At 51.3% G+C, this 13,830-nt stretch overlaps 5 protein-coding genes across 5 annotated transcripts; 1 reads left to right on the top strand and 4 right to left on the bottom strand.

Moving 5' to 3' along the window:
* Positions 1-168: 168 nt before the first annotated feature.
* On the top strand, positions 169-2,773 carry K460DRAFT_336595 (uncharacterized protein). Its single transcript, XM_040930976.1, has 2 exons — positions 169-805; positions 852-2,773. The coding sequence occupies exons 1-2, from the start codon at positions 219-221 to the stop codon at positions 2,395-2,397; spliced, it is 2,133 nt and encodes a 710-aa protein (XP_040787409.1). The 5' UTR covers positions 169-218; the 3' UTR covers positions 2,398-2,773.
* Positions 2,774-3,288: 515 nt separating this feature from the next.
* Positions 3,289-5,181, bottom strand: K460DRAFT_354716 (uncharacterized protein; the record flags this gene model as incomplete). Its single annotated transcript, XM_040931811.1, has 1 exon — positions 3,289-5,181. One exon carries the CDS (start codon positions 5,179-5,181, stop codon positions 3,289-3,291), a length of 1,893 nt encoding a protein of 630 aa, XP_040787408.1.
* A 1,484-nt stretch (positions 5,182-6,665) lies between these two features.
* K460DRAFT_405124 (uncharacterized protein) lies at positions 6,666-8,775 on the bottom strand (the record flags this gene model as incomplete). Its single annotated transcript, XM_040936806.1, has 4 exons — positions 6,666-7,533; positions 7,581-7,956; positions 8,047-8,715; positions 8,769-8,775. 4 exons carry the CDS (start codon positions 8,773-8,775, stop codon positions 6,666-6,668), a joined length of 1,920 nt encoding a protein of 639 aa, XP_040787407.1.
* A 675-nt stretch (positions 8,776-9,450) lies between these two features.
* On the bottom strand, positions 9,451-10,180 carry K460DRAFT_416211 (uncharacterized protein; the record flags this gene model as incomplete). Its single annotated transcript, XM_040937779.1, has 2 exons — positions 9,451-9,833; positions 9,889-10,180. The coding sequence occupies 2 exons, from the start codon at positions 10,178-10,180 to the stop codon at positions 9,568-9,570; spliced, it is 558 nt and encodes a 185-aa protein (XP_040787406.1). The 3' UTR covers positions 9,451-9,567.
* A 568-nt stretch (positions 10,181-10,748) lies between these two features.
* On the bottom strand, positions 10,749-13,463 carry K460DRAFT_394643 (uncharacterized protein; the record flags this gene model as incomplete). The annotated part of the gene is made up of 3 exons (XM_040936004.1): positions 10,749-11,105; positions 11,184-12,388; positions 12,805-13,463. The coding sequence occupies 3 exons, from the start codon at positions 13,461-13,463 to the stop codon at positions 10,894-10,896; spliced, it is 2,076 nt and encodes a 691-aa protein (XP_040787405.1). The 3' UTR covers positions 10,749-10,893.
* Between the last annotated feature and the right edge of the window lie 367 nt (positions 13,464-13,830).

The raw sequence follows: 13,830 nt of genomic DNA, 5'->3' as shown, positions 1-13,830 counted from the left end.
TAGAAGAGGGGGCGTTTAGAGAAGACAGCAGGTCAACAGAGTAGATATGGTAGCAATCGTGATGACTTGTGCTGCCTGAGATGAGATGCAGTCGCCAAGGCTCTGCGCATGATGACGTACCCCGCGTCGTCGCGCCTCCGCCTCCGCGTCTACCAACATCACCTCCAAAATGTCTCGCAGGCCGGGCTCCCTCCCACCATGCCCCAGCTCCCCCCAAAATGTCCTCCTCGAGCCCTCTTACGTCCGCGCAAACACATGCTCTCTTCGACATCCTAATCCACCACCAAATCTACGCAGAAATCGAGGCCTTCAAGTATCCCTCCACCATCGACAAATATGGTTACCCGTTCCGCAAAGCAGATGACATCCAGTCGACGAGCCCGCTGCTACAAACCATCCTCAACAAGTTTGCGCTGTGTAACCCGGCTATAAGAAATTTCAGCGAAGAATTCTGGCAGGACAAGGTCAGGACGCTGGTAGCGAAGCTTGCGGAGGCAGAACTGAGTGAGAGCTATGATAAAGGCGCTATTGGAAGTAGGAAGGCGCTTGCAACGGCTGCGAGTAGCATAGCTGAATATATTGCGAGGGGGATGTTGGGGGGCTACCCAGTACAGAAGGGAAAGGACGCGAAGGAGACGTATGATACGAGTAAGCCGGAGGATGTCGTGCAGGGATTTGACGACCTGATGCATGGCTTGATATATGGAGACTTGCTTGACGACATGTTTGAGCAGGTCAAGGCGACGGGCAAGCTAGAGGACCATGCGGGTGTTGTGCAGGCAGCGCATGAGTACATTTTGCTAAAGTGAGTGCGACACCTGTCCAACTTTGTCCGTGTCTGACAATTACAGCGTCGCCTCTTTCCTCCACCACGTCTTCGTCATGTCGCCCGACGGCCAATACCTCGTCCGCCTCCTCGAGAACGCACACCGCCTCATTCCATACATGGTCATCAAGCAGACCCTACGCGTCGGCAACGCGGCAACCATGATAAATGGCATGGTCAGGTTAATTCTAGCGAAGCTCTCGGTAACCGCCATGACGAACTGGATAGGGCTAACAAACAACTCCAATGATGGCATGAACCTACTACAACAAATCATCTCAACAGTCCTAGCGTGGGATACCTCCGAGTTCCAGAAACGCGCAACGAAACTCGAGTCTTCGCGCGACGCGCCCGACAAAAAAGTTTTCAAAGCCATTAAACCCTTTGTCTACGCTTCAAGAGACAAACACGAAGCCACTCGAAGCCAGTCTATTTCAGAGTCCAAATCCATCGTTGCGGTCATCCTCGAAACCGCCGACACTCCGATTGATACCGATTCACTCACGGAGCATCAACACAATGTGGCAATGGAGTATTACAGCACATACCTCTCGATCCGCGACCGCGAGGAGCTAACAAAGGTTTTCTGCAAGTTGCAACCCGACGTCCTGACATCCGCAGTGCGCGAAGCTGTCTCAGCGATGGATCCAGTCATCCGAGCGATACACAATGCAGTTGACCTCTCCGGTACTGTCACAGATGCTGAATCTTTCCTAACCGATTTGATAAAGGTCTCCAAGCCCAAGAAGAAAACTGGCAACAAGAGCCGCGAGACGTCCCAGTCAAGATCCAGCACTCCAGCACCAGCCAGTGTCGAAGACAACGAAGCAAGTGATGTCCCTACAGTGGAAGACTATGTGAATCTACTGAGGAAGCACGCTCCCTCCATGCACAAGTTCTTACACCAAGTCACCAAGAACGCCCCGGATCTGGCAGACGACTACCTTGCGTACGCAAAACGTATATTCTCTGAATTTAAAGTCGACGACAATGCGAAGGCCGCCGAAGAGAGAGGCGAAGGAGGCGCAGGCAACATGACAGCACCACTACACTCGCTATTTGAGAGTCTTGGGAAGGAGAAACAAGATGAGTTGAAGAAGTTGTTGGATGAGCACGATAATCATCTGAGGACGCTCAAAGACACATCCCAATCCCGCCTCAAATCAATAATGTCTACGACGTCAACGTCGACACCCAAGCCTTCGGATAAGGGGACAACACACGGCCCTGGCATGTACCTCAGTCGCTGGAACTCACTGATCGACTCCACGCTCATCAGCCCTGCCACGATCCGCGGGCCGGTGCGGAAGGGCTGGGAAGTCAAGAGCGAGCTGGATGGCAAGGGACTGAAAACGTCTAGCTCGTTGCTGAATTCAGCCAAGAGTAGGGATTCGAGTAAAAACAGGCACCAGAACACCATGATGATGGCGAACGGCACGGGTGATGCGATAGAGAGGCGTGAGAGGAAGCGGGATGGGCAAGAGGGGGATGGCATGGTCGCAGTATGGGATGGGATGAGAGACGGGTGGGTGGGAGTCTGTCGGGGCCTAGAAATCATGGGCCCTGATTGAAACATCCTCATTTCGAACACCTTTTTTGGCAGGCGCATTGTAGAACTGGTTTGATACAGCGGATTTCATATCAATATGCCTGGTACATATGATTACGAGCAAAGCACGACACAGCATGACTAGACGGCGGGTGCATTTTCGGCTATACTACCACTAGCACATAATCAAGCAATACCCTAAACCCACCGCTTCAGCCTCACTATGTAAACGCGTCCTTTCTCTAAATCAAGTACGCAACCTTTCGTACCCGCGTGTCGAAATACGAACCCCGCGTAGTGATCGTCTCGCCAGCCGAACCAACCGGCTCACATATGTAGGTACCCGCCGGAAGATCCTCGCATCCGCATCCGAACATCAGTGCGGAACATGATGACGCGCGCGACGCTGATCATTATGTTTTTCCTCGTGGTCTATGACGAAAGCGAGGCACATTTCATTCATTTTGGTTCTTTTGAATGAGCCGCCGGATGAGCGCAGGACCGGGTCGATGGAGATGTTATGTAGGGTATGTGTGATGATCGTGTCATAAGACAAGGAATAATCAGATGTAGTGTGTCGTTGGAGTGTGCTTAGTTCTGATGGGATTGCGCAGAGTGGTTGTACTGTTTCTTACCTACTCGTGTTGGAGTTGTTTAGTGTTATAGGCGATGGAAGAGCTGGTTTTTCAAAAATATTTGCAACACACTGCGAAAAACGCGATTCAAAACGTAGGCATTCGAATAAAGCCATTCCCTGCTGCTCCTTTAATACAATGTGGTATCTCCCATAATAAATAGTATCGATGGTATCTCCAACTCTCACGTCGCCAAAGCGATAACCAGGACGCCAATCAACTCCATACTTGAAAATGGATATTGAAACAAAAGAAACCCAGCGTTGTCAGCATCTCATTCAACACAAAATGAGCTTGTCACCCAACTTCTCTGCATCCAGGACCTTGAACCTACTCTCACCCTCCTCCCACGCTGTTGGTTCCACGCTCAGCGTCCATCCAACAAGCACCATCCGCGCTACAAATGCGATGGTCTCAACACTTAGCGGCAACTCACTCTTGAGCACCTGTTCCATCTTCTTGCCTAGATTCTGAGGTGGAAAGATGTCTGATGGCGCCGGGCTACCAAGACTCGTAACCGTAAGTGTCGACGCCGTACTCGAGCGATTCGATCTTCTCGCACTGGTACGAGATGCAGTGGACGACTGGCGCTTACTCTTCGTGTCAGGCTCGAGGAATGGGGAGTTGGTGATGCTCGCAGAAGGGCTATTGTGCGCAGTTACGGCCTCAGCGTATGATCTTCGCAATTCCTTCTTTGTAGCTTTGCGTACGGCGACGAGAACGTCTTGGGGTTTCATATCAGGAACTAGACACATCAGACGCTCTAGGAGAGTGATGTATCGGGACATGCGGGCGGCTTTGTCTGCGAGGGTATCGGTTGTATCGGGATTGGACGATAGTTTGCCGAGGCGTTCACGCTCGCGGTATAGGTGGCCAGCGTTGTGAGGTTCGTAAAGTGGGCCGAAGATGTCGAGGTGCGGCGCTTGTCTGTGGACTTTTTCGACGAGGCCTTCGAGGCGTTGTAACAATCGTGCTGGTAATAGTCCACCGGATGCGATGAATTGAATGGTCTTGATGAGAGGTGCGGAGGCAAGAGGTGTATGGCCACATGAAAACGGCAGTGCGGCAATGGCATCGATTAGTGTAGCTGAAGCATTTTGTTCTGTCGATGCGGCAAGAACGTGAAATCGAAGTTTTCGAGAGCTTGGTAGCGATGTGAGGAAGATAGACTGTGGTGATTTGGTGGTAGATGATTTCTCGTGGAGCGACGCGCCTGTTTGAATGGCTTCGAATGTCTCATTGGTGACGAATATGCTGCTGATGCCCTCCCTATCCTGCGAGTAGGGCAGAGAGCCAGCTGCTAGATGCTTGGCGTAAAGTAGTGAGAAGCCTGATCCTCGAGCATGTTGTTGTGGTATGCTGCGCTTGTGCTGTCGGAGCGTAACTTGGTATTTGCCATCATCTGTCGGCGTCGTTGATATCGATATTCCAAATGCACCTTTCCTCGAAGGAACGGGATTTTTCTGTGCGTCAGCGATCAAAGGGTTTCCTAGTATGACTGAGAGCGCTGAAAGCTCAGCCGACGTAATTCTAACACTCATCCTGCCGTCGAAATATTTCGCAGTGTGCCCATCCTTCATCCATGACCCGTCTTTATGCCTCTGTTTACCTTCGTGTACCAGTCCATTGACCATAGGAATAAGCACCGGGGCTGGCTTTTTTATGGAGATGCCACGCGCTAGCCCCCTCTCTGCCGTCGAAAAATCCAAGCTCTTTCTCTGGGGCTTTGACGTTGGGTCTACTCGTCCACTTGTTGACCTGTACGACACTGATTTTGCCCTCCCGGGTCCACCAGCGCCTCGCTTCGTCCCAGCAATAAACTTGAAAATCTCCGAAGAGTATGCAGACCGTTCCATCACCGGATGAGCCCGCAGCCCGCTCGCAAACGCTTCGTAGAAAACTTCGAGGGGTACATCGCCAGACTGTCCATAGAGGGTGGTGAACAATGCAGAAGAGATAAGACCTTCATCCCCAGCTTTAATGATGCCTGATAGTGTTGGTACCCATTGACCCTTGCTCTGGTCCAGTTTTGGGGTAAAGAGGCGTTTCCAGGAGCTGGATATATGCGCAAGTTGGTGTTGTCGCTCCGTGCAGCCGTCCGCCGTGTACATGTTTTCGGTCGTGGGTTGTTTGTTGTGCTTGTGGACAAGCAAGCGTGTGACGAGGGCCATTATGGAAACGAGGCAAAGACTAAGTGAGGTTTGCTGCGATGACTACGGTCGAGTGCATCTTTCTCGGGCGTCATTTAACTATTATAATAGTTGTCACCTTGTTGTAGTGGACCCTTGTTGGAGATGGTCCGCAAACAGACCAATCGGATAGCCAGGAAGGCGTAGCTCACCGTGGGCCCGTGCTCTCGGACGAGTTGGGCTGCCGCCTTCCTTGCGAATACTCACAGTGATCCCCGCACAAGGGGGTCGTCCATCCGCGCGAATCATGGCAGCTGGTATCTCGCCCGGTTTGCCAGAAAAGCGCCTTGTGGTCATATGTGGACGCTCTGTGTCGAAAAGACATTCAACCGAGGGGGGTAGCTCGCTGACAGTTGAGAGACAAACAAAGAACATCCACGTTTCGAACTCGCTTACAGCATCTGACTTTTGCTTCCCAAAGCAAGCGAGCATGAATATCCTTAATCTTACATGCGTCATAGCGGAAGCTCGTTGAAGGCTCAACCCGCCCATTCAGATCGTCTTCATGCGCCATTATCAGATTTTCCCACATCCAAAAGATCTGTGCCCTCACATCGAGATCGTGACCAGGTTTGGCGGGCAGCGACGGCAGCGAGAGATATTGGAGCGCACAGGCCGCTTCAAGGGTCTCCTTTCCGGACGACTACCTCGGAGACATGGTTGGAAAAGATCAGACCCAGGCAAAATCTTCAGCGGAAAACAGCCATACGCGGTTGCGAGACATATGACCCTTGACAAGCTCCAGCTGACAGCTGAGGTGGGAAGCTTGCGTGATGAGCTACCAGTCCACTGGCGTACTTTGTAAGCGTGGCTTTTCGACCCACGGCGGTGGAGCGGGGAAGGATGCAAATCGGTCAAATTTTGACATAGCCCACGGCGTATCGCGCAGACATAACTCTACCAGTCGTGCAAGATGCGAGTTGGATGTTGGCAGAACGCGCGCCGTACCGGGCGTCCCGGGTTACCACCAGCCGAACGATCCGAATGCTTCAAATCGGTCCTTCACTCGGATATCCGTCTTCACATCCGAGTTGAACGATCCTGTTACTGATTTTGCGATCTTTGCATCCTGCAGCGGCCACGCTGACCCGGTCGTTCGAACAAGAGTCGGCCAAGTAGAATGAGTGATGACCAAGCTTTGCTCCCGATCAGTCGACCGCCCAGCAGGGGTTAGGAACCATCGCCCGGATCTTGTTGGTAGCTCACCCTCAGTTAGAAGTGATGCCTAAGAGTAATCATAACTAACGTGTGAACTTGTCATGAGACATGAGGCGCTCCTTGTCAGACAATGTGCCAGTGTTCGCCAGTCAGCGGCTGCCTGGATTGGTCTCATGCAGGCCTTCTACCACCATGAGTCGAACTATGGCTTGTCGCATGTATATCGTAACTTGCTGTCTTGGCCTGTATACAGCGAGGCTGTCGGGTTAATGCTTGCCAACAGTCGCAAGCAGAGAGCCAAGGCTACCTCAGGATCTAAGCGGCCTTGTGCCGCCCGTGCGGATAAGCTTCTGTACCTTCAGCAACCTTCTCTGTGCCAAAATGACAGGCAGTGGATGTTGGAAGACTAGGACAATCATGGCACGCGTAGAGAACATGATGAGGGATCGGCGTATCCACACCGCATAGCCGTGGCTAAGAAATCTGGACTGTTGTGCCATGTTGATCGAAGCAGGTGTACGGGCAGCAGCAGCACCAACAGAGCAAACCCAGTAGAGAACGCCCGACATGTCGTCCCATATATTCGATGTGTCAGTGCGCTCCATAACCTCGTATAAGGCTTCGGTAAGGCGAATGGGAAGCATGTGCCCACCAGCCTGCGCATTCGCGAGTGCTCTTGAATCGGAGAACACGAGATTTTGACATGGATCTGCAGCGACTGAGAAGGGCACACGCATGATGATAGAGGTCGTATAAATCAATGCGGTGATGCGGCACGCCTCGTAGACCCAATCATTTGACATTGGGAGGCCTGGTATATAAGCTGAGGGCAGAGAGGCCAATCGTTCACGTATCTCGGCGACTTTGATGTCATAGTCGACAGAAGCAGAGCTCAGGCGCCTCATCTCTCCCTCATCGATATCGAAGATGACTTCCAGTTCTGCATGATGTGTAAGGAAGAGATCGGTCAAGTCGCGCATGTCGCAAAGTAGGTCGTGTGTAAATCGGGAGCAATGCGAATCGTTGACAATGGTAGCGAATTCTGGCCTCGGGCAAAATAGCGGAGACTCTGGTATGGCAGCGGTATCATCGCCCAGGGCGTAATTGGGTGGGTTCCAGTCACGGAAAACTGACAACGAATCTGCCTCGCAAAAGACATCGCAATGATAGCAGCATCTAGGTAAAGTCAGCATGTTGGCCAGAGGATGGACAAGGACACTCACGCTGCGGCTACCTCGCCCACTGTTCCGTTTTCGAGAGATTGCATCCCACCGCGCTGTGCGATCAATTTCGCAACACCAGATTCATGAAAACGCAAGATCTTCTCGTTACAGCTCCACATTTCTCCAGCGAGCAAATGTAAGATAACCATAAGAGTTGCGTCTTCGTAGTTTGTGTCGGAACAGCTTTTTCGTTCATTGATCATGTTTATCGTCTCCTTTTTGACCAGGCTTGTCCGCTCGCTATCTCCTGAGCATCCTGCATGCATGTCGAGCCATGTAGATGCTAGAAGTGTGGAACTGAGCATGATGTGTGGGTGAGATAACAGGGCTGGGAGCCACTTTGCAATGGTCGAGTCTGAAGCGAAGGCTCGCACGCCTGGAGTTGTGGGAATCTGTTAGCTGGTTCAGGAATGGGGTAGGAGCGCTTCATTGGGAGTAAAACAACCTAGCGGATTGCGAGACTTACATTTGCGCAACAGGTAAAGCGAGTTTAACTTTGGGTTTTGGAATTGCGGCAGCACATTGAATGGATCAACGCCATCACCGATACGGAGGGAGGTAGCCAGCTTGCCCACCAAGAGACGCATCTGGAGATCCTCGTGGCTGTCGCTATCTTCATACTCAACGACTCTGATAGAACCTGTCGAATTCGATCTACTATTGCTCGATCCCCGAATGGCTAGCGCATAGTCCGTTTCTTCGGTGTCGGAAAATGGTTCAGACTGTGAGGTTGTACTCCACCATGCTGGCGATGTCGACGGATACAGGTACCGGGGAAATTCATCGTATTCTTCAACCACTTGGGGTCCGAAAAGATCCGGTGTGACGCCGACCATATGCGCGTGCAACGCAATGGTCGTTGATGGTCCACTTACGAGTGATTCTTCCCCAGTCGGGGCTTTCTCGGGCGTTTTCAGACTCTTCAGCTTCAGCTTCGTTCGGTTCTTGTTCCGGAAGGCAATCATGGCTTGAGAACGCACGCTTCTTTTGACGCTCTCATCTTTGAACTGTAGGGGATTGGTCGCTGTGACAAACTGGAGTTGCGGGGAGCCATCGCGGTTAGCCCTACGGTGCTTAACCTTTCGGCGATTTGCTTTCGCCTTGGACTGAGGTTTGGGGGGCGATTCAGACGGCACTATACAGATCAGAACGATTCTAGTAATCGAGCGCTCACGCTTCGTACCTAACCCGCCATTGCCAACGTTTGAGCTCATCAAGTTTAGACTGGAGGAGTGGAATAAGATATAGAAGGATATCAACGTCGCCCGCACAAGTACGCGGCTCTTGCAAAGGAATTGGCTCTCGTATACGGATGGTGCATATTGATATGCAGGAGGCTCGCAGCTAGGGGAGTGGCAAACATGTCAATGGATGCGGGGATCAGTGGGAGCGCTAGTGCTCAGGAGGTGACGTTTGTCCAATCATAGGGGTGGAATGGCGGGCGGAGGGTCTCTCCGCCGCGTTCGGTCGTATCACACGACTCGAGCTAGGTGAAGTGCAACTGAATGTTGCATTCACTGGATATCAATCTGCTCGCTTGCCCCAGGTAGTTACACATAGACGCGCGCTGGTGCCAATCACCGAACTGAGTCGTCTGCAGGAACGCCGATTGCGCTTCGGCGCGCGCGTATCTCGCCTAACATTTCCTAGACGACGGAAACGACCACATCGTCAGACATTCTTCGACGACACTACTGCCCGTGCGCGCATCTCTGCCTGCTGCAATGCAGCAGCAACTCGCCAATTCGAGTAACGTTGTAGCGCATACTGCGTTTACACTTTCCGAGACTCCACATCCCGCGGGATGGCCGACTTGGCCTACCTGATGCCTATCCGCCAGTCCGTCCATTGCGCTGGTGCGAATAGACTGAGTTGCCGATTCCAGGTAGTGAAACCAATGCTTATCATTACTCTTATAGGCCGGTCACAAAGACTACAAATGTGCTAGAGAAGCTATAGGCAAGACAAGAGTTGGGTAGACGTCTCCTCATTCCTGAGCAGATCGTCTACCGATCAGCGCCCACGCAGTCCCACAAAAGGCAACTACATCGTGCATGATACTAGCTCGCCGCTGTACGACGTCCACATCTTGTTCGGCGGGGGCCAGGGAAGACTCCCGCTCATCCACACAAATCCGCGCACTCCCCTGATGGCTCTTACTAGCGTCTTTGGTCCTCAGGGTCTCATCGCTGTTTGCTAATGTCTCAATAGGCGCCCTTGCCCCAGACATGTAGTCCCAGGGCAGTGTCACCCCTGGTTAGACGTGATCAGCTCCTTCTAGCCTCTTCCTCGACGATAGTTCTCATACCTTGCCTCCTCAGCGTCTCGTTGACGTTGGCCCAATGGTCAAAGTCGATCAGACTTGGCTTGTCCCACAAGTCTCGCGGCAGTGCGTTTGGGTTGCGGAGCGGCTCAAACTTCCGACGCAGGTTTGCAAGCGCTATTGCTGCTGATTCGCTGTATTGGTGCATTCGTAGCTTCATTTCTGGGGCAACGAAGCGACCGTCTGGCAGATCTCGGAAAGGAAAATGGTGCTGAGTAAGTGGAAGTGCATCGATGTCCTCGCGGAAAGTGATAGTGTAGGGGTAGTGGGCCGACATGATGCTTTGGGCTCACTCGCCGTGTATTATGGAGAATATAATTAAGCAGTGGAGGAAACAAAATATCCGTGTGGAGGGCGCAGACCCTGAATAGTGAAAGAAAGGTACGCTGAGAACAAGCGCGTGGCGAACCCTTCATTCACCATGTGCATTATAGATGCATCCATTGACATCGCAAGAGCTGGCCGGCGAACGAAACGCATCTGTTGTGCTAGCCACCAGCAGTTTGCAGCAAATAAAATACCGTCTGCTAAAGACATGTCGACAATCACTCTCCCAGCTATGAACTATACAACGAGAACACTAAAATCGCCAGGTCAATTGCTCAGCTGCATTTGATATGTCGATTTCGGATGCATAGCAAGGTTATCTAATCACAAGACTACGCCACCTTTTGCCAAAAGCAATTACCACTCCCGACCTCGGCCCGCGGACGCTCTCTACGTTAGTTCCATGCAGCTCCTCCTAGATCGGTGATCATAGTGTCTATTAGGGTCATGCTGGCTGCAAACAAGCGAGAAAACAACAAGTCGAAGAAACGAAGTCTCTTGCGTCGTCTTAAGAATGTAAGGATCGTGATCATGATCACTACTAAGAAAGAACCGACACATTCCCTCTCTAGAGCTCCCTAGAGAAACAACAAAAACAAGCTCGCAAAACTCTTGCCACATTTCCACTACATGCGCCCATTCCGGTCCAGAAGTTGCAACGGATCATATCGTCGTGCATTCCGCCTCGTCGTCAGAACTTTCCTCAGGACTTTGCGGAGCGGCGTCTTCAAAGACCCATGGCCTTCTGACAATCAAGTGTGTTTCCCAAGGACGAATTGGTTTCGGTTCATGTAGAGGCCCATCCCGAAATGCAAAGCGTACACGATCGCCTCCTTCGCGTATGTATAGAGGACTCTGCACAGGCTGTCCGTCATCTGAAAGTCCAAGTTCCAAATCTCGAAAGTCATCCTGGCGGTGCCCCAGCTGTGAGAACTATTGGCGGCTGAAGGTACCTCCTCCACCGCGATATCCTCGGCTTATGAGCCATTGACGACTGATTTCCGTTGGTTCGATGTCGCGATCGGTGAACGTCGCCAAGTGTTGTTTGCGGACCGTTTCGATGTAGTAGCCGCCTTTGTCCAACCACTGTAGTCTGTACCCTTCTTGGATCGAGCCTGGGTCTTTGAAGACAGGGGTCTTTCTCTTAACGTCGCCAATAAGGCGGTCTTCACTAGGGAACTGTCCGAAAGGATAAGGCTTTGTGTCTTCGACTTCCAAGATCCATTCCTGAATCCCCCTCACAGTAGATGGAGGACCGTCCTCTGCAAATTCCGTATGCAAATGCGGACCACGGCCATTCTTGTAATTCCCGAACGCTTTACGTAGCGTCTCGTCTGATAACATCCACGCAACAAGACAACTAGGGTCTGTATGCCCATATGGATCTTCAAGCACTCTGACACCGCAGGTGTCGCAGCACACCTTGTCTCTGTGCTTCTTCTCCATACGGATCACTTTTTCGAGTCGGAGCTTGATGTGGTCCAGCACCTTCTCCGCCCAGTAGCTGTACCGCGGCAAAGTTTTCCAGACGGCTTTGAGCTCAAAGACCGCAAAGGTAGGTTCAGACAAAAGTAAAGGTTCCAAGCGGAGGCGAATACTTTCAGCTTCTTCCTGTAGGTTCAAGACTAATAGGGCGCGCTCGGCACAACATAAGTCGACGAACTCTTCGATGAATTCTGCTGGGACGATGTTGTGAGTTTTGCAACTGTACGCGGTTTGCATCCACCGAATGATGAGTCTTATGCCTTGATGCTCGCAATGGGACGCGGGGAGGATGAGAAGTGTAGAGCCGTTAGACCGGCGGGAAATGTATTTCTTGATATATTTTGCGCCACAGAAGTCGAAGAGCATTGCAGGGAGAACTCTATGTGAGACGATATCCTCCGGGTCAATAGAGAGAGCAATGTCGAGAAAGCAAGGCTCGTAATCTCTATGCGTAGTCCATCGTGGCATGGGCCAAGTGGTACGTGTGACCAGGCATGATTCTGATATCCTACCATCATAGCTCTTGGATCTATTTGCCCGGTTTGTTGAAACTTTTAGACTTGTTACTGCGTTGGGTGTTCGTATACCGGTTGTTTGGGGCTTTAGCGGCATTGCGGTGATTCTGACGACGATGCCGTCGGTTTTCAGTTTCTGGTCCGAGTCGGTACAGTCGCTGCGTACAGCTGATGAATATGTAGTGAATGAAGTCTCTTATGCGACGGCAAATATTGATAACGGGCGTGATTAGACAATCGTGCATTACACGTTGGTAAGAAGCTCTGTTCAAAGAATGTGGCTCAACGTGGTAGTGGTAATATGTAGAAGATGCACGACGAGTGTGATGTGTATAACAAGAATAAACAACGATGGATATATTTGCGGCTACCAACTGAGCAATACCGATTGCTGCTCCTACCTCGAAATCAATTTGGTAGGTGCGTAACTGCCTCACATGTCGGTTGTCAGGCAGAGAGCATGCAGTACTGCTCTATCGCAGCCTCCCACTCACCTCACTAACCCTCCTACGCATCTTTCAACACCTGGAACGCCACCCGAATCTCCTCAGCATAGACCTCTTCCGCAACATACCTCGCCCCGTGATCCTTCATGATGTCTCGGACCCTCTTATGTCTCGCTTTAATCTCGATCGGTGCCGCTTTCATCTCGCCATTCTCTTCAACACCATTGGCCACCAGTGCGACGACGCGTATCACTTTTTTATCCTCGCTCGAGCTATGGTTCTCGACCTGTTGGACCTCGATAGAAACTTGAGACTGTTGAGCGATTTCTTTGTCAGTGTACTCGATGATAGCGGCTTCGGGGTCAAAATAGCTGCCGATATAGCTAATTATGCGACTGAATAGGGATGGCTGTGGAGCCAATCTCGGTGGAGCAGGTAAAGGCCGAGGCCTTTTTTTCTGCATTGGTCGGCTCTCTGATGGGTAGCTATAGCGCGCGACGATCCTCGGTGGGTGTAACTTGGACGGCTCGCTTTCCTCCCATATGCCCTCGTCTTTGCCTTCTTCTGGACTCGGTTGTGACTTGGTATCTTTCTCTGGAGAAACGGCCACTGCATTTACCGAGCCCATTTCAGTATCCTCAACCATACCAGATACGGAATGGGCATCATCTGTACGCGATGGAGCGCCTTGTTGGGGAGACTGAAGAAACAGCGCATTGATCTCGGACAACACTTCTGGGTCAATGCCAGGCGGGACGTTCGCTAGCGATTGGAGAAACGCGTCCATGGTTGAGTTGTGTTCGGGTGTGGGTGTAGAGCTGTATCGGAGTGATTGTATCATTAGAATGTAGTGATAGAAAAGAGCAAGGCTTGGTAAGAGAAAATTGAGTGAAAGTACGCTGGTATGCCACACTGGGACATCAAGGGTCCTTCAATACACGAGTGAATTGGTAGTTAATTGTGAACAATCAGTATAAAAGGCCCTTGTGGCTCCTGTGACTGGTTTAGTTGCGTTTCTTTCACATTGTGTGGATTTCATCTTCGACTAGTCATTGAAGGTCCACTCTTCACTGACGGAGTATGTGAATGTTTGGAGTATTTTGAATGTCGTCTTTTAATTAGCCCACACATAATCGTAAAATAAGACAGTGACG

The sequence above is a fragment of the Cucurbitaria berberidis genome, assembly GCF_010015615.1.
Source record: "Cucurbitaria berberidis CBS 394.84 unplaced genomic scaffold K460scaffold_3, whole genome shotgun sequence".
Taxonomy (NCBI): domain Eukaryota; kingdom Fungi; phylum Ascomycota; class Dothideomycetes; order Pleosporales; family Cucurbitariaceae; genus Cucurbitaria; species Cucurbitaria berberidis.
The sequence above is the reverse complement of the archived record's forward strand: the minus strand, read 5'-3'. Positions and strand labels throughout refer to the sequence as shown.